The sequence below is a fragment of the Caretta caretta genome, chromosome 4, assembly GCF_965140235.1.
Source record: "Caretta caretta isolate rCarCar2 chromosome 4, rCarCar1.hap1, whole genome shotgun sequence".
Classification (NCBI taxonomy): Eukaryota; Metazoa; Chordata; order Testudines; family Cheloniidae; genus Caretta; species Caretta caretta.
In genome coordinates this window covers 91,460,078-91,476,977 of record NC_134209.1, presented here as the reverse complement: position 1 = coordinate 91,476,977, position 16,900 = coordinate 91,460,078, and the positions used below count along the sequence as shown (strand labels likewise).

The window sequence follows — 16,900 nt, the reverse complement described above, 5'->3', positions numbered from 1 at the left end:
TCTTTACACTAACTTAGCATTGCCTCTCCTTGTTGCTGGTAGCAATAGCTATGCTTCTTTTGGCCTTCTCTCAATGTATTCCATTTTTTTAAACTCATCATTAACAAGTCTTGCACTGCCACAGGATCCAAATCTTCTAACGTGTGACCCTGATTTTTCTAAGCACTGACTTGTGTATCTGTGACTGGTCCCTTCTATGGGCTTTTGGCTGGGGCATGCTGGGACAGCATACTTACTTGGGAACTTGCCTGTCTTTTTTGGAATTAATTTTCCTTTGATGGTAAGGAATGTTTCTCTCTTTAAACTTTCAGAATGTGGTCCTGTACAAATTCCACTTAAGAACTAAAGGGAGCATTAATTTTGGGTTATTGTGGTCCCTCTTCCTCTCCATTGCAGAGTTCTGAAATGTGGCTGTCAGGCAGGCACTGCATTGTATCTCCAAACTGAGAGCAATATAAAATTCTCCCTGATTTATTCAGGAGTCAGCCAGAAAAGAACCTATCAGTACACAAACATGTAGGTCGAAGGAAGCAGATTGAATCACAATCCTTCCCAAGAGTTTGATTACCACATATATGTGACTGTGCCCGTGATAAGGAAGTGGTCTCAGATGACTGTGGAAGGCCTGGGTTATGCATTGTTCCTGGAAAAACTGCCCCCTCGAAAAAGAAACCCTCTGAGTCAAATTAGGGCTGAACAGGGCCCTAAGTGCTATGGGAAGAATGGCAAAACCAGTGACACTGAAAAGAAACATTTTGATGTAATATTCACTACGTTACTCTGCTAATGATTTTCCAGAGGATTTGCCCATATTAATGTCCAGCGGCTTTACAGCTTTTCTAAAACTGGAGTTGTAGCCAACATCCTATTTTCATTCTAAATCAAAAATAAGGTCAAATTCAAAAGTAACAGTGACCAAGTTTCATTTCATATCATTTGAGAATCTATTCTGTTTTTGTGAAGGGCCATTTTACATTCTGCTTGGAATTGTTATAATTTAGAATGGCAAAAGTATGTCCAGTTATTTTTTAACATTTTTAACTTTTTTTGAAATTTTCAACAAAATATATGGAAAAAATATGTAATAAATTTATTGTTGAAATAACTTTAAAGGTGTAATAAATACTTCAGTGTAGTATTAAGGAAAATCTTAAAAGGTCACGTGTTATTTTAAGTTTTCTTTATAGAAAACCCTTTCAAGTGAGAAAATGTAATGTAGCATTTAGGTCACAGACTGGAATGAAGAGTTTGGGTTCTAATTCCTGGCTCTATCATTGACTGTGTGATCTTGGGCAAGTCACTTAACCTCTCAATGCCTCCACTTCCCATTGTGAGGCTGGAATAATGCTTACCTAGTTCAGAGGGGTCTGATGAGGCTTCATTAATCCTCTGAAAAAGGCACAATGTTAAAAGTACAAAGTAATATTATTTTCCAAGTACTCTGAACTTTCAGAAGGTTATGTTTACTGTCAGTGACAGGGAAAAATATATTTATAAACCAGGCTTTCACAGATTCAGAGTTTTTAATTGCTTGGTCTTGGGTCTTGGGTTTTGTTTGTAGTTGTTGTTGGGGGGGGGGAGGGGAGGGAATTAAGGAAGTAAAGTTGACTAGATTAAACATACTTTTGCTTTTCTATATTTGATAGATTTCATCTCTTTCTTTACAGTCATGTTAACATCTCTACACTTGTTTATTTTGTCTTTATTTTGGGTATGTGTTGCACACCTTTCTGTAAACTGGCTATTAACACAGTGGAGGCAGTACTCCTTCCGGTATTGATGGTGGCAGTGGACGTAGTACCCCCTCTTCTGTTAGTACTCTCAGTACTATTTGCCCTACTGATTTGAAAGCTGCATCTAAGATGGCCCCTAACATTCCCTTGGAAATGGAACTTCCTGGTGTCAAGATTGTACATGCTCAGTTTAATACACCTCTGCAGATGTACTCAGATGACAATATAATGGAAACACTGCAGGGCCAAGTTTCTACAGCTCTTGGGGAAAATCCCTCAATGAGGTAATCAGAGCCAGCATGTGCACTGAATATATTTGCTAAAGCATTAACATTATCAATTTCCATACTGTTTCTACATTAAATTTTAAAAGGTATCTAAACAGCAACTAAAGATTTTGAAGCTTATATTAAAATACTATTAATTAGGGCTGTCAAGCAATTAAAAAATTAATTGTGATTAATCATGAGATTAAAAAATTAATCATGATTAATCGCCGTTTTAATCACACTGTTCAGCAATATTAGAATACCATTATTTAAATATTTTTGGGATTTTCTATATTTTCAAATATAGGGTCAGGTCTGGGAGCTACAGGGCTTCAACCCCTCTTGGAGCATGGGGCTTGGGGCTTCACCCACTCTTGGGACTCAGGGCTTCAGTCGCTCTCAGGGTTTGGGGTGCAGGGCTCCAGCCCCCCCCTCCCCTCCACCCAGGAAGCTGCAGGCTGGGGCTGCTCCAGCCCCTGCTCCACCTCCAGAGCTGTAGGCTAGGGCTTCAACCCCACAATGCCTCCTCCTGAGCTGCGGGCTGGGGCTTCAGCCCCTTCTCCCGCGGGTCGATGCCTCCCACCCCGCTCACAGGTATGCAATTAACACGTTAAAAAAAAATGAACACATCAATTTTGTTTTCAGTTAATTGCAGGCATTAATTGCAATTAATAGACAGCTGTACTATTTATGTATTAAAAATCTTTTTCTAATGCAGATTGTTACAGATGTCTGTCAGAACATACAAAAGACAAGTGTTACAGGTCAGACTCATTTTAAAAAGAATCTCTCTATTTGCAGCTGATAACTGTAGCTACTCTTTAAAACGGACTCTTGATCCACTCCTGACCAGCACCTCAATCCTGAAAAGACTTACACACAACAGCTAATTTTAAGCACTAACAAAGTCACACTGAGTTCAATTGGACTATTTAAGTCCTTAAAGCTCAGCACTTGCATAATTCTTTGCAGGACTGGGTCCTATGATACCTAGCCCTATCATCTGAAGAAAGAAAAATTAAAGCAGTCAGTACAAGACATTTTACACTCTGTTGCAGTCCTTCATGCCCAGAAAGTCTTGCAGATATTCTTCAATTTTTTTCACTCTTAACCCCAATCCAAGAAAACTCATTCCAGACCACTAACCTTTGGCCAAGAAGGACCAGAATAGACTCCTTCCTGGGTTCATTAGCAAATATCTGTACACGTCATAAGCACTCCTCCTCCTATTTGAGTGCAGCACTACTACAATGTTCTTTCATGTCTGGGGAATGGTTAGTTAAGAATTTTATACAGAGTAGTAGTATAGTAAAAACTCTTACAGACAACCAGGGAATGACTCCAGAGTGGTAAAAAGCAGACTTCAAAATTAACTTCCAGTCAAGCTTGTAATATTTCATATGGAAAACAATTAATTGTGTCTCTTTTCCAAGGTACAGCAGCTTTCTCATTAATAATTTGTCATTTACATTGCTTTCTCCTTCATTTTACACTCTAACAACTTACCTTCTTTTTACTGTGTTTTACTAACAGTATTTTAAGTTAAATCGTTTACAATATATGTAGTATCCACATTTAAACTATTACAAATATTTTCAATCCGAAGGCTCAATCACGGACTTGAATGGGAGTTCAGGTCATTCCGCACATTGCAGGATTGGGCCTTTACTAACTACAAAAATCATACTTATCCAAAAGCATATACACCAAGTTCATGATGATCTGATGGAAACAAAATTCCATTCTATAAGAGCTTTGTGGAGTAACAGTGTTGCCCTACTGCAGTGATGAGCAACCTGCAGCCCGCCAGAGTAATCCACTGGCAGGCCGCAAGACAGTGTTTATATTGACCTTCCGCAGGCATGGCCGTGGTTCGCCATTCCTGACCAATGGGAGTTGCAGGAAGCAGCGCGGGCTGCAGGTTGCCCACCACTGCCCTACTGCCTGGTTATCCATCATCAATAACATTTTTTTAAAAAGCAAACTTGCTTTCTCCCCCTGTGAAATCCTGGATTAAGTCTAAGGATTCAGGTTTAATAGTTGGCAAAGGCATCCCCAGTTTGGGAACTGACCCTGCACAGAGCCCTGAAATGTCTCAACTGTTGGGGGTTACTTTTCCCTATGCGTGAACTTGGAAAAGGTATCTTAAAGTCTAGTGTCTGGTAAGTAATTTTTGTGTGTGGCAAGTAATTCTACAACCATTACTTATGATTTTTCTTGGGAACATGTTAAAAATAGGTAAATCTGGGTAAAAAGTTAAAAATCAACCATTAGTAGGAATAAAAAAAATGCTGATTTTTTTTAAACTTAAATGAAAAGTTTTTCCTGTTACTTGCTGCAGTCTTTGTTCTCCAAAGTAAATTTAATAACAATGCATATGTCTTATCTACAGTATTTTCACCAAGAGTAAAAAGTACTATGCTGAGGAGGAAAGATATTTAGTTTACTATTTTAAAAATAGCTCAGAGAAATCTGGTTGGGGAATCACAGAAATATAGAGCTGGAAAGGACCTCAAGAGGGCATCTACTCCACCCCCCCATCCTGAGGAAGGCCAAGTACACCTAGATCATCCCTGACAGATGTTTATTTAACCTGTTCTTAAAAACTATGACACAGATTCTACAACCTCTGTTGGTAACCTATTTCAATACTTAACTATCTTTTAGTCAAAGTTTGTCCTAATATCTAACCTAAATCTTCCTTGCTATAGATTAAGCCCATCAGTGGACATGAAGGTCAATTTATCACAGTCCTCTTTATACCAGCCCTTAACATACTGGAAGACTGTTAACAGGTCCCCCACTCAGTCTTCTTTTCTCAAGACTAAACATGCCCAGTTATTTTTAACTTTCCTCAAGTCAGGTTTTCTAAACTTTTTATAATTTTTGTTACTCTCCTCTGGATTCTATCCAATTTGTCCACATCTTTCTTCAAGTGTGGCACCCAAAACTAGACACAATACTCCAGTTGAGGCCTCACCAGTGCCAAGCAGAGTAGAATAATTACCTCCTGTGTCTTACATATGACACTCATCTTAATACACTTCAGAATGATACTTGACGTTTTTGCAACTGCATGCCATTATTGATTCATATTCAATCTGTGAGCCCCAGATCCTTTCCTGCAGTACTGCTGCCTAGCCAGTTATTCCCCATTTTGTGTTTGTACATATGATTTTGCCTTTGCCTTTATTGAATTCCAGCTTGTTGATTTCAGATCAACTCTCCAACTTGTCAAGGGCATTTTGAATTCTAATCCCGTCCTTCAAAGTGTTTGCAGCCCCGCTCAGCTTGGTGTCATCCATAAATTTCATAAGAATACTCTCATTATCAAACATTAATTAGTACCAGACCTGGGACAGACCTCTCCAGGCCCCCACTGAGTATGACCTCCCAGCTTGACCACAAATTAGGATTATAGATATTCATGGCATCCAACATACAAACATAGAACAAAAGATTTTTGACCAGTCACTGAGTCTACTTCTAATCCATTTCATATTCTAAACCTTACTCTCAAACTCCAGACAGATAGACAGACACAAAACCCAATCCAACCCCCTTGCAAGCAATGGGAGTTTTACCATAAGATTGAGAGTAGGAGCAAGCTCATAATGAGAGACTTAAAATTAACATTTATCTCTGTATAAATACAGTAATATGCTTCATTAAAGTATATGATACTGCTTCTACTTAGTTCCCCAATACTCAAAAAGTTGAAACCCCTTTGTCTTCAGCCTAATTCTTCACAATGCATCCACAGTGTCTGTTCTTCACCATACCTGCATATCTTGTTAGTAATAATTCTTAATATAAGACAGCTAATATGAAATATTAGGGATAAAATCCTGTCCCTACTAAAGTCAGTGGGAATTTTGCCATTGACTTTAATGGAGTCTGATTTTCTCCCTGTGTGTTTATTTTGTTAAGGCAGCCACTACAAAAAGTAAGCAACAGACCAATTTTATTTAATTTAAAAAAACAACAACAGATTTTCCATTTAATAAAGCTTGGCTTTTAAACATTTGCCACTGGAACATTTGTTTCATTGTCTTTTCCTATGAATGTAAGTTAAGTAAATCACAATGACTATTATCTTAACAATTAATATATTAACTAGTGATTGGCTGATGATGCCCTGCAGAAAGATTGGGTTGTTCAGATTTCTGCAAACCTTTCTTAATAGTGTGAGTGATATCATGTTTTAATACTACACTTGAAGCTATTTGACCTGAAAATGGTATTCTGAAAATTAGGTCAAAGAGCAACTGGTGACTTGGCTGCAGCTGTTTTGAGGTAAAGACAAGTAAGGGCCCATTTCTAATGCAGCTATAGCCAGAAAAGTTACTGTAAAAATAACTTCCCGGGGTGTCATATTTATTCTCTAGCTAGACTTCTACATCTAATTTTTTAAATTTATAAATCAAGAGATGACTTTTCTAACTGCCAGTCCCATAAACTCAACCTAGGATCTGAAAATCAAGCTAAGTTCTGACTTTTCAGCATCAGCAGTAATAAAGATTTTGCATTCTAAATGTAGCTGAGGCATGAGCCAGAACAGAATAGTAAATAATAAATATTATGAATAATAATAATAATTAGCACTTATATGAAATCCAGGTTACTCTCCCCTGATTGTATTTGCTCTACTGGGCTAATAGTACTAAAACTGGATTTATCAGTAAAGTGCAGAAATCGGACTCAAAGACACAGTCTTTGGATATGTTGATTAATCAGAAGGTGCCCTTTTAAAAGTCACTTTTCTGAGCTTGAATTAAACTTTGATATTTATTTGTAAAATGAGAACTTTGCTTATGAGAATACTGTGCAGCAATAACAGGAATATGTATTTAAATTAAGAAAGATATCATATCAGAACTTCACCACTGTACAAAGCATGCCAATCTAGTCAGGGGGGAAAGGTCTATTCAATGATTCTGTAAACTGATTTTTATCATAACTTTGTTTATTGAATCATACTCATGTCCAGTAGCTCTACTGCTTTAAAGTTATATTGGTTAACTCTCTTTACCTGCTCATCCCTTGTTCATGTTGCAGTGAACCAGTACCAACCTCTGTACCTCAATCTGATGTGTACAGGATGCTGCATGACAATCCGGAAGGGCCCAGTCAACCACGTCAATCTGGCTCATTTAAGGTGCTCCAGGATTTAGTCTCCGAGGATTCTGGTTAGCAGCAATTTACTGTATATATCTGTTCACAGCACTCTTTATTTTTTACATGTGTTGAAAGGGGAAAACCTGAAAAGAAGATATACAAGGATTAGAGCTATAAAATTCAATTTCACATTTTGCTACTTTACCCCTTTTATTAAATATTTAACATGTGCTATGACAATTAACTTTTCTTAAGACTTCCATTTATCAACCACATTTTTCAGAATCTCTTGTCAGGTTTTTTAAGACTGATAATGTGCAAAAATGTTTTGACTGAATGATAAAAATGTTGCATGAGAAAAGTTTTGGGGTGAGATAAAAATACCACTGAAACAGGAAAAGAAAATTGTCCATCTCTTTCTAAACCAGGAAAAGAAGTGGGAAGAATTTTAAACTCTTTCCTCAATTAAGTTTCTTCTCTCACACACACTTCTAAATAAAAAACAAAATGATGCTAGAAAATTGGTTGAAGAGAATACCGTTTGCACTTGCATTCTCCCATAATTATACTCTATCAAAAATACTATGATGAATTTTTAACAATAAAGCAGATAGGAACAGAGCATTATGAAATTCTGACAGTTTTATTATACCTGTACTAAATATAAAAAGCAGAATTTAAACAAAATTAATCTAAAATTAACAGTTTACAAGAAAAGACGTATAATGTCAGAATAGATTTTTGTTTAAATTTTGATATGACTTTTTATTCATATTGTGTTATCAATCGTTCAGAATGAATCTGAAGGTTAACTCTATAAACAACAAGTAAGGCTGCGAGTCTTTCATGGGCCCCGGGCCGCCCCCCAGCCCAAAGCAGTGGCAGCAGGGCCCCGGACCACCCAGAGTGGAGGTGGAGATCACGGATTCCGTGACTTTCCGGGACCTCCATGACTTCCCCAGCTGCAGCGGCTGGTGCGGCTGACCCCAGGGCCACCCGAGCAGCTGGTCTGGGCCCAGGGTCCCCAGGCAACTGGTCCTGGGCGCTGTCCTGGAGCAGTGGCCCAGGAACAGCAGCGGTGCCCCAGGCCGCCCCGGCCTAGAACCGCGGCAGCAGGGCCACGGGCTACCCTGTGTCCAGAGTCGCAGCAGCAGGGCCACGGACGCCCCCTGCCCGGAGCAGTGGCAGCGGGGCACCAGGTCACTCCCTGCCCAGAGCGGCGGCAGCGGGGCCTTGGGCTGCCCCTCCCCCCAGGTAAGATTTAGTTAGGGGTATTTTTAGTAAAAGTCACTATTGCCCGTGACCTGTCCATGACTTTTACTAAAAATACCCGTGACTAAATCGTAGCCTTAATGCAAGTAATCTTTTCATTAGCTGACTTTAATGCAGAACAACAATCAGGGCCAATCCTACTCCCACTGAAGTTAATAGCAATATTCCCACTAACTTTAATGATGCAAGATTTGGCCCCTCAAAATTAAAAAAAGGTTATTGTAAAGGTCCCTGTATAGAGAAACTCTAACTTTACTTAATGAAAGGAAAAGCTTATAAATAAGATCCTACTTAACTTGCAATATTTCAGAAATTGCAGATTCTGCAATATTAGGCTTCCATCACAATTTTGACAGTAGGGGGCCGCCGCTTTCAGCGCCTGATGGCTGACAACGGAAAATCGCAGAAAAATAATAATGGACTTTATTACCACAAATAATAAGGTCCATTATTACTTTTCCACAGTTTTTCATGGCTTGTCTGGAACTCAGCTGCAATTTTTTGACAATCATCCTGCAATTCAAGCAGGGCCTTCCTTATAAATCAGTATAAAGTAGATACCCTCAAGCAAGCATTTAGTTGTAGCCAGATGCTTCTGTGTTATACTGTAAATAAATGAGAACATTCTGTTTCTCAGATGGACGTCCCGTTGGTACAAGGAGTGTGAGGGCACCGGTAACAAATATGCCTTCAGGTGCAGGAAGTGTACAAAAAGTGCCATTGTGTGACAAATGTGGGAATGGCATTGTGTAAGTTGTTTTTTCTTAATTTTCATAAAGTTATAGCTATAGCATAAATCTTCAAAAGGGATTACAAAATACAGGCGGATTTTCTACGGAATTTTCTGTTTGTAATTTTAGAGAAATCAAAAAAATTGCAGGTGCATTGAAAAGCTTAAAAAAAATAAACCATCCAAAATCATTAACATAATGTCTTACGCATTTTCAGGACATTCAGCTCACTTTTCAAATATAACTTATTTTTCACTTGCAGAGGCCTGAGTTCAAGCTTCTTGGTACCTCTTGCCACACTCAATCATTAACACAGATACTGAAAAGAGCAGCTGCATAGCCTGTACTGTTTCAGGCTGGGATTCTCAAAGCTGCCTAATGGAGTAAGGTACCTAACTCCCAATTCAATGGTGTCAATAATTTCAAACAGGGATACAGAGAATCCTGAACTCATGTCTTGGAGGCTAAGTCAGAGGAATTGTTTTCTAAACCTTTTTTCACTCCCTTGCTGCTGGGGTACCTTATACTGTATGTGATAGTTGAAAGGGGCAGGTTTCAGAGTAGTAGCCGTGTTAGTCTGTATCCGCAAAAAGAAAAGGAGTACTTGTGGCACCTTAGAGACTAACAAATTTATTTGAGCATAAGCTTTCGTGAGCTACAGCTCACTTCATCGGATGATGAAAGAGGCAGTGGTCTTTGAAGTACTGATCTTCCAGTGGAGTACTGAGACTTCCAGATGGCATTTTATATTTACACAGGAAAAGGTCTGCTCAGAATCAACTTCCAGCTTTAGAATATTTTCCTAGCACTTGGAAGAACATGACATAACTCCGCGGGCATTACCAACAAGCCCCCTACAGTAGAGAAACAGTATTTATTTTATATGTCATGTTGCCATGCATTTCTGTTTTATTCTAAATTTATTCTCCTCTACTAATTTAGTTTTCTCTTCTTTATTTTCATAAACAGTGGTACAGTGGTGAAGGCACGTGACAAGTACCGGCACCCAGAATGCTTTGTGTGCTCTGACTGCAATATCAACCTCAAACAAAAGGGCTACTTCTTTGTGGAGGGACAATTATACTGTGAAACTCATGCGCGAGCCCGCATGAGGCCACCAGACGGATATGAAGCAGTTACCATTTATCCTAAGTGCTAGTCCTATGCTAACAGACACACATGCATGCACACAAAAAGACATTAACAACTTAGAGAAGCAATACAACTGACTGAACTTACTGCCTTAATCCAAAGTAGCAGTTTTTAAACATTTTCTTTTGGAGTGGGAGTGATGCAGAAGCCTCATTAGCCAGCAATAGCATATATAACAGTAACATTTTGCAAAGTAATTATCTTTGAATATGCCAGTGTAATTTAATGAAGTATAAGGCAGTAAAGTTTTGTATGACATATTGTACTGAATAAAAATAACTTTAAACAGTTGAGTGCTTGTATAGCAAATACAGTACATAGAATTGTGAAATCAATATATTTTTGTTTAGAATTTGTTTCAACATAAACTAAATTTTTGCACAAATATAGTAACGATTATTCTGATTCCGAGATGGCTTGAGCACCAGCAACTTCTATAACTCAATCCCTCAAAGGTCAGTCCACTAAAAAATCAGGAATTTTACACCTATACTACCAAACTGCAGTTATCCATGTCTGCGTCAGCCATAAAATCATTCAACTTATCATTACCCTATGCCACAAAAACAAGCTTTGCTTTCCTTACTTTGATATTTGAGAGTCTATTTATTTACACCTACTGGTGCAACAAATGTAATACAACACTGATATTAATTTTATATAAATAGAACAGCAAGCACAGTGAAGCTTGCTTATAGTGGAGTAGAATGAATGTCCCATATTATTTCAGTGAACGGCTGAGTGCAAACTACAATGAGAGTGTGACTTGCTTCACTTACCATGAAATTCTGATGGAGACATGAAAAGGCAAACACACACACAAATAGCAGAAATGAGCAGGTATGGTCATAATGAAATTAGATTTGGTAACTTTAAACTTTGGCAGCATTTATAATTACTGAGAATTAAAATATGCCACGGAAAGATCCTACACTAAGTACTTGGTGAATGCCAAAGAAAATGCTCACAGCTGAGCATTTTTTGAAATTCACTAAGGACCAAATTTTCAAACAGGCATATGTCTAAATATGTATGCACTTTTGCTCATGCCAGATTTAGTTACACCTATCTTCCAATGTGCATGGCAAGTCTGTATCTTGTGTGCATTTATAGGTATGTGTAGGTACACAACTCTGCACATGTGCATCTGAAGAACTATGTGCCTCCAATAGGTATGTGTACAAGTCCATGCACACTTAGGTGCACACCTATATGAAAAACTGAGCCTCAGTGTTTACAGTAAGTATCAAAACCATAGTAAATTGCTTATGACTGTATTTAAATACAACTTATGCCATAAGAAATTAAAAACTTTCATATCAAGCATACAAACATAGCAGAGACATGAAAAACTGAGTACAGAAAACCCCTAAATATTTTTCCCATTCTACCATAAGATCTCAAAACATGCAGAACACTGAATCAAAATAATATAGTGTGCATGTTTTAAACACATACTAAAACCCCAATAAAGTTGCATCTTGAAATCTGAAACCTAATGCCTGTGTATTTCAACAATTCTCAAGGTTCCTTAATGTACTGCACTTCTACCCCGATTCAACGCTGTCCTCGGGAGCCAAAAAATCTTACCGCGTTATAGGTGAAACCGCATTATATCGAACTTGCTTTGACCCACTGGAGCGTGCAGCCCCGCCCTCCCAGAGTGCTGCTTTACCGCGTTATATCCGAATTTGTGTTATATCGGGTCGCGTTATATCGGGGTAAAGGTGTATTTCAAAATTTAAATATGTTTATAAAATTTGTCCATGTCACCACATATTAAATATAACAAGAGTCCGTATATACAAACTATGCACAATATGCCTTTTTAAATAAAGATGCATCCTTAATTAATTTTAAAACACCAAAAATAGTGCTTCCAAAGCACCAGGAAGACTATATGTATTATTACTTATTTCCATTAATGAAATTCTGTAAAGTAAATTTAAATTTTCTTTTGAAAGCGAGAACGCAAGGAATACATAACATTCTGAGAAGCTTTAATGTAATCTATGTTTTAAAATCATTGTTTGTAATGTTCATTTCTTTATTAATAAAAATTGAAAGTAGAAATAAATCTATATAATCAAGATTTTGTATTTTGCCTTTCTGGTATGAAATGAAAGAAAGTGTGTGTAACGGGTTCCCCCCAGAGTGCCACCTGTTATCACTGAGCTCTGTAACCCACCACCCGGGGCTCCCTCTCACACTGTGCTGCTGTGACAAGTTGCAAAGCCCTCCAAGCTTCCACTTTCACCAGCATTCATACAGGTAGGGACATACCTCTCTGCAGTCACATTCAGACTCTCTAACCACCATCCTCTCAGTTTAGGACCCCAGAGCAGTACCGTCCTGCCCTGGTCAAATCTGGCCAGTACATGGGTTTAACACCCGGTCCACCTCTCCCTCAAAGTGAAAAGGACCATGCACACTTGTGGTAACCAAGCTGAGATTTTCCCTGGACACCTTAGTCAAACACACACTGGTTTGGATTAAAACACAAAATAAATTTATTAACTACAAAACGATAGATTTTAAGTGATAATAAGTGACAGCAAACAGATCAAAGCAGATTACCTAGTAAATCAGGGATTGGCAACTTTTGGCACGTGGCCAGTCAGGGAAATCCGCTGGCAGGCTGGGACAGTTTGTTTACCTGCAGCGTCCACAGGTTCAGCCGATCGCAGCTGCAGCTGGCCGCAGTTCACTGTTCCAGGCCAATGGGGGCTGCAGGAAGCGGCAGTCAGCATACCCCTCAGCCCACGCCACTTCCCGCAGCCCGCATTGGCCTGGACTGGTGAACCGCAGCCAGTGGGAGCTGTGATCAGCCGAACCTGCAGTCGCTGCAGGTAAACAAACCATCCCAGCCCACCAGTGGATTTCTCTGATGGGCAGTGTGCCAAAGGTTGCCGATCCCTGTAGTAAATAAACAATATCACAAACTGAGCTTAATATTACTAGATAGGTAGGATAAGAATTATCACTCAGGGTGAGAATTTGCTATACAGGCTGACAGATTCTTAAGTCACAACCTGCCTTGGCTTTGCAGCTTGGGTTTCCCAGGTTTTCATACACAGGCTAGAAATTCTGTTTACCTGGGCCCGTCACTTCCCCCCTGTTCAGTCTTTATTCCTCAGGTGTTTCCAGGTGTGTTAATGTAGGGGAGTGGGGTACCCACATGATGTCATTTTCCCCCTTTTATATCTTCTTCCCACTTGCCGAAAAGCTCTTTTGCTGTGACCTGGGTCAAACAGTTCCCATTGTGTAGTGCTATCTCTGAGAGGTTTCTACTGTACACAGTTCCTGGGGTAATCCTTGTGTTTGTGTGCATTTCCTCAATAAGCCATTAACACTGTTTGGCCTCTTTCCTGTTGTACCTGAAAGGCTGCTTGTAGGTGTTTTCAACCTCATAACATATTTCAGTAACAAATACATACCCAAACTTCATAAATTCACATTTGGCGATAGCACATACAATCCAATGAGATATTAATGTCTAGCAGATGAAGACTTTTAGAATACCACCTCACAAGGCATACTTTGCACAAAATATATCCTAATTACATGACAGTGGTGAATATTGGGGTACCAGGGTGCCACAACATGCACGTCCAGTAACTAGGAAATATCAGAAGCATGGCATATGCAGCCGTATAGCGGAGTACATTTACAATTTGTTGAGGCATTGGTGGAGATTAAAGTCCCTAGGATTTTATTTGGGGTGCCTGAATATTAGGAAAATCTTTTTAATGATAGTTAAGGCCTGGAAGAGGTTACCTAATGAAGTTGTGAAATCCCTGGAATTGGAGGTTTTTAATAACATGTTAGACAAACACCTGTCAGAAATGGTTTAAGTATAAAAATTTTATTAAAGCTAATGTTAAAAAAAGTATATAATACATAAGTTCAGAAAAAGAATGTCTGTACATCTGGATATAGTGCTTCGATTATCCACAAATACAGAGTTTGTTTTTAAAAGTCATATGATACATAGAGCACATAATCAGCAATAACCCAAATTTAGGTGAATAGATTTAACAATATAGTTTAGATATTAGAAACCAAATACTCGGGTACATCACTCATGAAAAGTTGTACAGAGATTTGGTTGTGGAAAGTTAGACAAACACCTGTCAGAAATGGCCTAGGTATAGTAAACCCTGCCTCGGTATTGGGGGACGGATTAGATGATCTTTTGACATCTCCTCCGCTCTACACTTCTATGATTGATTCTATTTTTCTGTGTAATCTGGGGAAAGATTAGCTTTCTAAATCTGCAGGTTTGTACTCTGAGAAAAGAAAGCAAAAAATTTTCATTACAGCCAAAAATCCTCCATCTTTGCGAGGAGAGAGAAAAGTGGGAACGTGAGGGTGCATTTCAAAGCAGGTCAGCAACTCACTTCTCCTTATCTGCCCAGACATATTTGAGTGTCAAATTGGAAAAACTAACAAGTACATATGAAGGTTGTCAAGTTGAAAGAAAGCTGAAGCACATGAGTTCATGCCAAACCATTTTGGGGGAGTTCGGTGGCATTGCATCATGACATGATGCTATTTTGAGAGAAGGTCTGAGTCTGCAAGTGACATAAACAAATCTGGGAGGTGATCTTATCTAATTGTGAGTATCACCACTCAATGTCAAAGACATAGTTAACAGCAATGTAAACTAGAGGAAACAGGTATGGGAAAGGTTTGAAAGAAGGGTTTCCACTCCAGACTGAATTAAAGACCCTAAATTAGAAGATAGCAGGGAGGGGAAAAAAATGGAGTTCTATCCTGCAGTCTCTGCCGAACTCCAGTCTGAGGGAACTAAATATAGATATATTTAAAATTTAAGTGGCACTCTCCAGAGCAATCCAAAGGCTACATTCTTTTTTCTCTATGGTGTCAATGGTTCCTGACATATTTCCCTTACGTCTCACTCAAAAGTGAGAACCTTTATCCACTAGCTTAAGAATGTTGTAGCCAGTAATCATGATACCTTAATGCTACCAACTATGCACAAATACTTTTTTTTAAAGCTAAGAGCCCTGTAGAGCCATAAGTATTTATTTTTGGATGGAGAGTAAGATGCTAAGTATAGATGTTTGTTATCTGGACTCTTCAGATGTCGATCAACAGGTGTAAAAAGTATTCCCCAGCTATGTTACTTTTGCATAAACAGCAAAGCTATTTTGAGGCATATGAACACTTAAAATAAAGCTGCACCTTTCACAATGTACAAACTGCAGATAGTATCTGAAATAAAAGATATAACATGGCTTTGACACTGATTGTCCAAAGACATGTCCCAGTCAGCTGTTTAGGTTTCTTTCAATGATGTTAAAGGGACACCACTTATCTGAAATCTAAAACATTTTAATATAATCTGTTAAAAGACACTACACCTTCTTTCCAGTTTCCTGTTAAATGTTTAGCTTTACATTCACATTTTTCTACTTTAATTTTTTTTTCTTTCTGTTGGTAATCTGTGAAAAACAAACAAACAGGATGAGGGTGATGTGAAAAGTGAAAATGACTATACACGAACTTTTGTCATATCCTTTTTGTTATATATACACACCTTCCCCCACCCTGTGTCTGTCTTGCCTTTTAAACAGTTTCTTCCAGGTCTCTGGTCTGCTTTCAAAATTCTTTTTCTGTTAAAAAATGTTTAGTCAAGAGACTGAATTAACCTTTCTTAAGAATCTTGTAAGCAACCCAGCTGCCTACAAGAAACTGATATTAAATAGAGCAGAGTAGGTCCCGGAGAAGTTGGTTGAGACAGCAGAAATCAAAGGCAAAAAATAATGAAAAAATGTATAATTGTCAACTCTTGTATGCCAACACAGTCAAGCCAAAAAGAAGTTTCTATATTATGACAGAGGGCCGTATTATGGCCTAGCATTCGTGGCTGTGCAGCAGAGTAATGCAACATAAAGCAACCCATTACACTCCTGTCTGGTGTGCCCACACTCTGGGTAGTAGCCATAGGAAAGAGCCATTATTCCCTCAACTGTCCATGAGGGAAGAAACTGGCGGAGCCTTGGCTTCATTGCATCAACATGCTGGCCACTGTAGTTGCAACAGCACTCCAGGGGAGTATGATTCATGAAGATCTGGCACAGTGTACTTCCCACTTGGAGCAAGAGGAAACCCTGGAGCTAGACTCACAATCCGCCTTCCAGCCTGCTCCAGGGGCACTGCAACCCTCTCTTCTTTGTTTCAAGCCCAGAGCAAAGCTATAATTCAACCCAAATTGTACTGTATATATATTTCAAGTCCTTTTGACTTTAGGACACTTAAAATAATTAATTACATCTTTTTCAGATTGGCCTCTGGTTTTCAGATATATTTTTAATACAAATGTAAAGGTCTCCTTTTCTTTTTCCTTTTTCTGATACTTCATAATTTTTTTAAAAGTAAACTAAAGTAAACCACAGGAATTTAGTTCTGCATACAGTCAGAAGGAAAATATACACCACTGTACTTCATTAAGAAAATGACGTCCAGCAAAAATCAGATGATTGTTTCTGTGGATGTGAGTTTCCTACAAGATATACAAATGAAATACTGGACAGCAAACATGTAGAGATGGGGTACCAACAGAGAATGTTTCAGTTTCCATAAAGAACCATCTTTGCAT

The 16,900-nt window shown here is 38.6% G+C and overlaps 1 protein-coding gene across 3 annotated transcripts in view; it reads left to right on the top strand.

Annotated features, from left to right (window-relative positions):
• PDLIM3 (PDZ and LIM domain 3) overlaps positions 1 to 10,568 on the top strand; it is a 39,803-nt gene extending 29,235 nt beyond the window's left edge. For 2 of the 3 annotated variants that reach the window (XM_048847977.2, XM_048847976.2), the window contains exons 5-7: positions 7,061 to 7,191; positions 9,030 to 9,141; positions 10,093 to 10,568. In XM_048847977.2, the coding sequence (XP_048703934.1) occupies positions 7,061 to 7,191; positions 9,030 to 9,141; positions 10,093 to 10,282 (433 nt within the window). In that variant the 3' untranslated portion in view covers positions 10,283 to 10,568. Of the gene's footprint in view, positions 1 to 1,753; positions 2,018 to 7,060; positions 7,192 to 9,029; positions 9,142 to 10,092 lie in introns of all 3 variants that reach the window. The other variant, XM_048847975.2, reaches the window with a different exon arrangement.
• Positions 10,569 to 16,900: the final 6,332 nt, after the last annotated feature.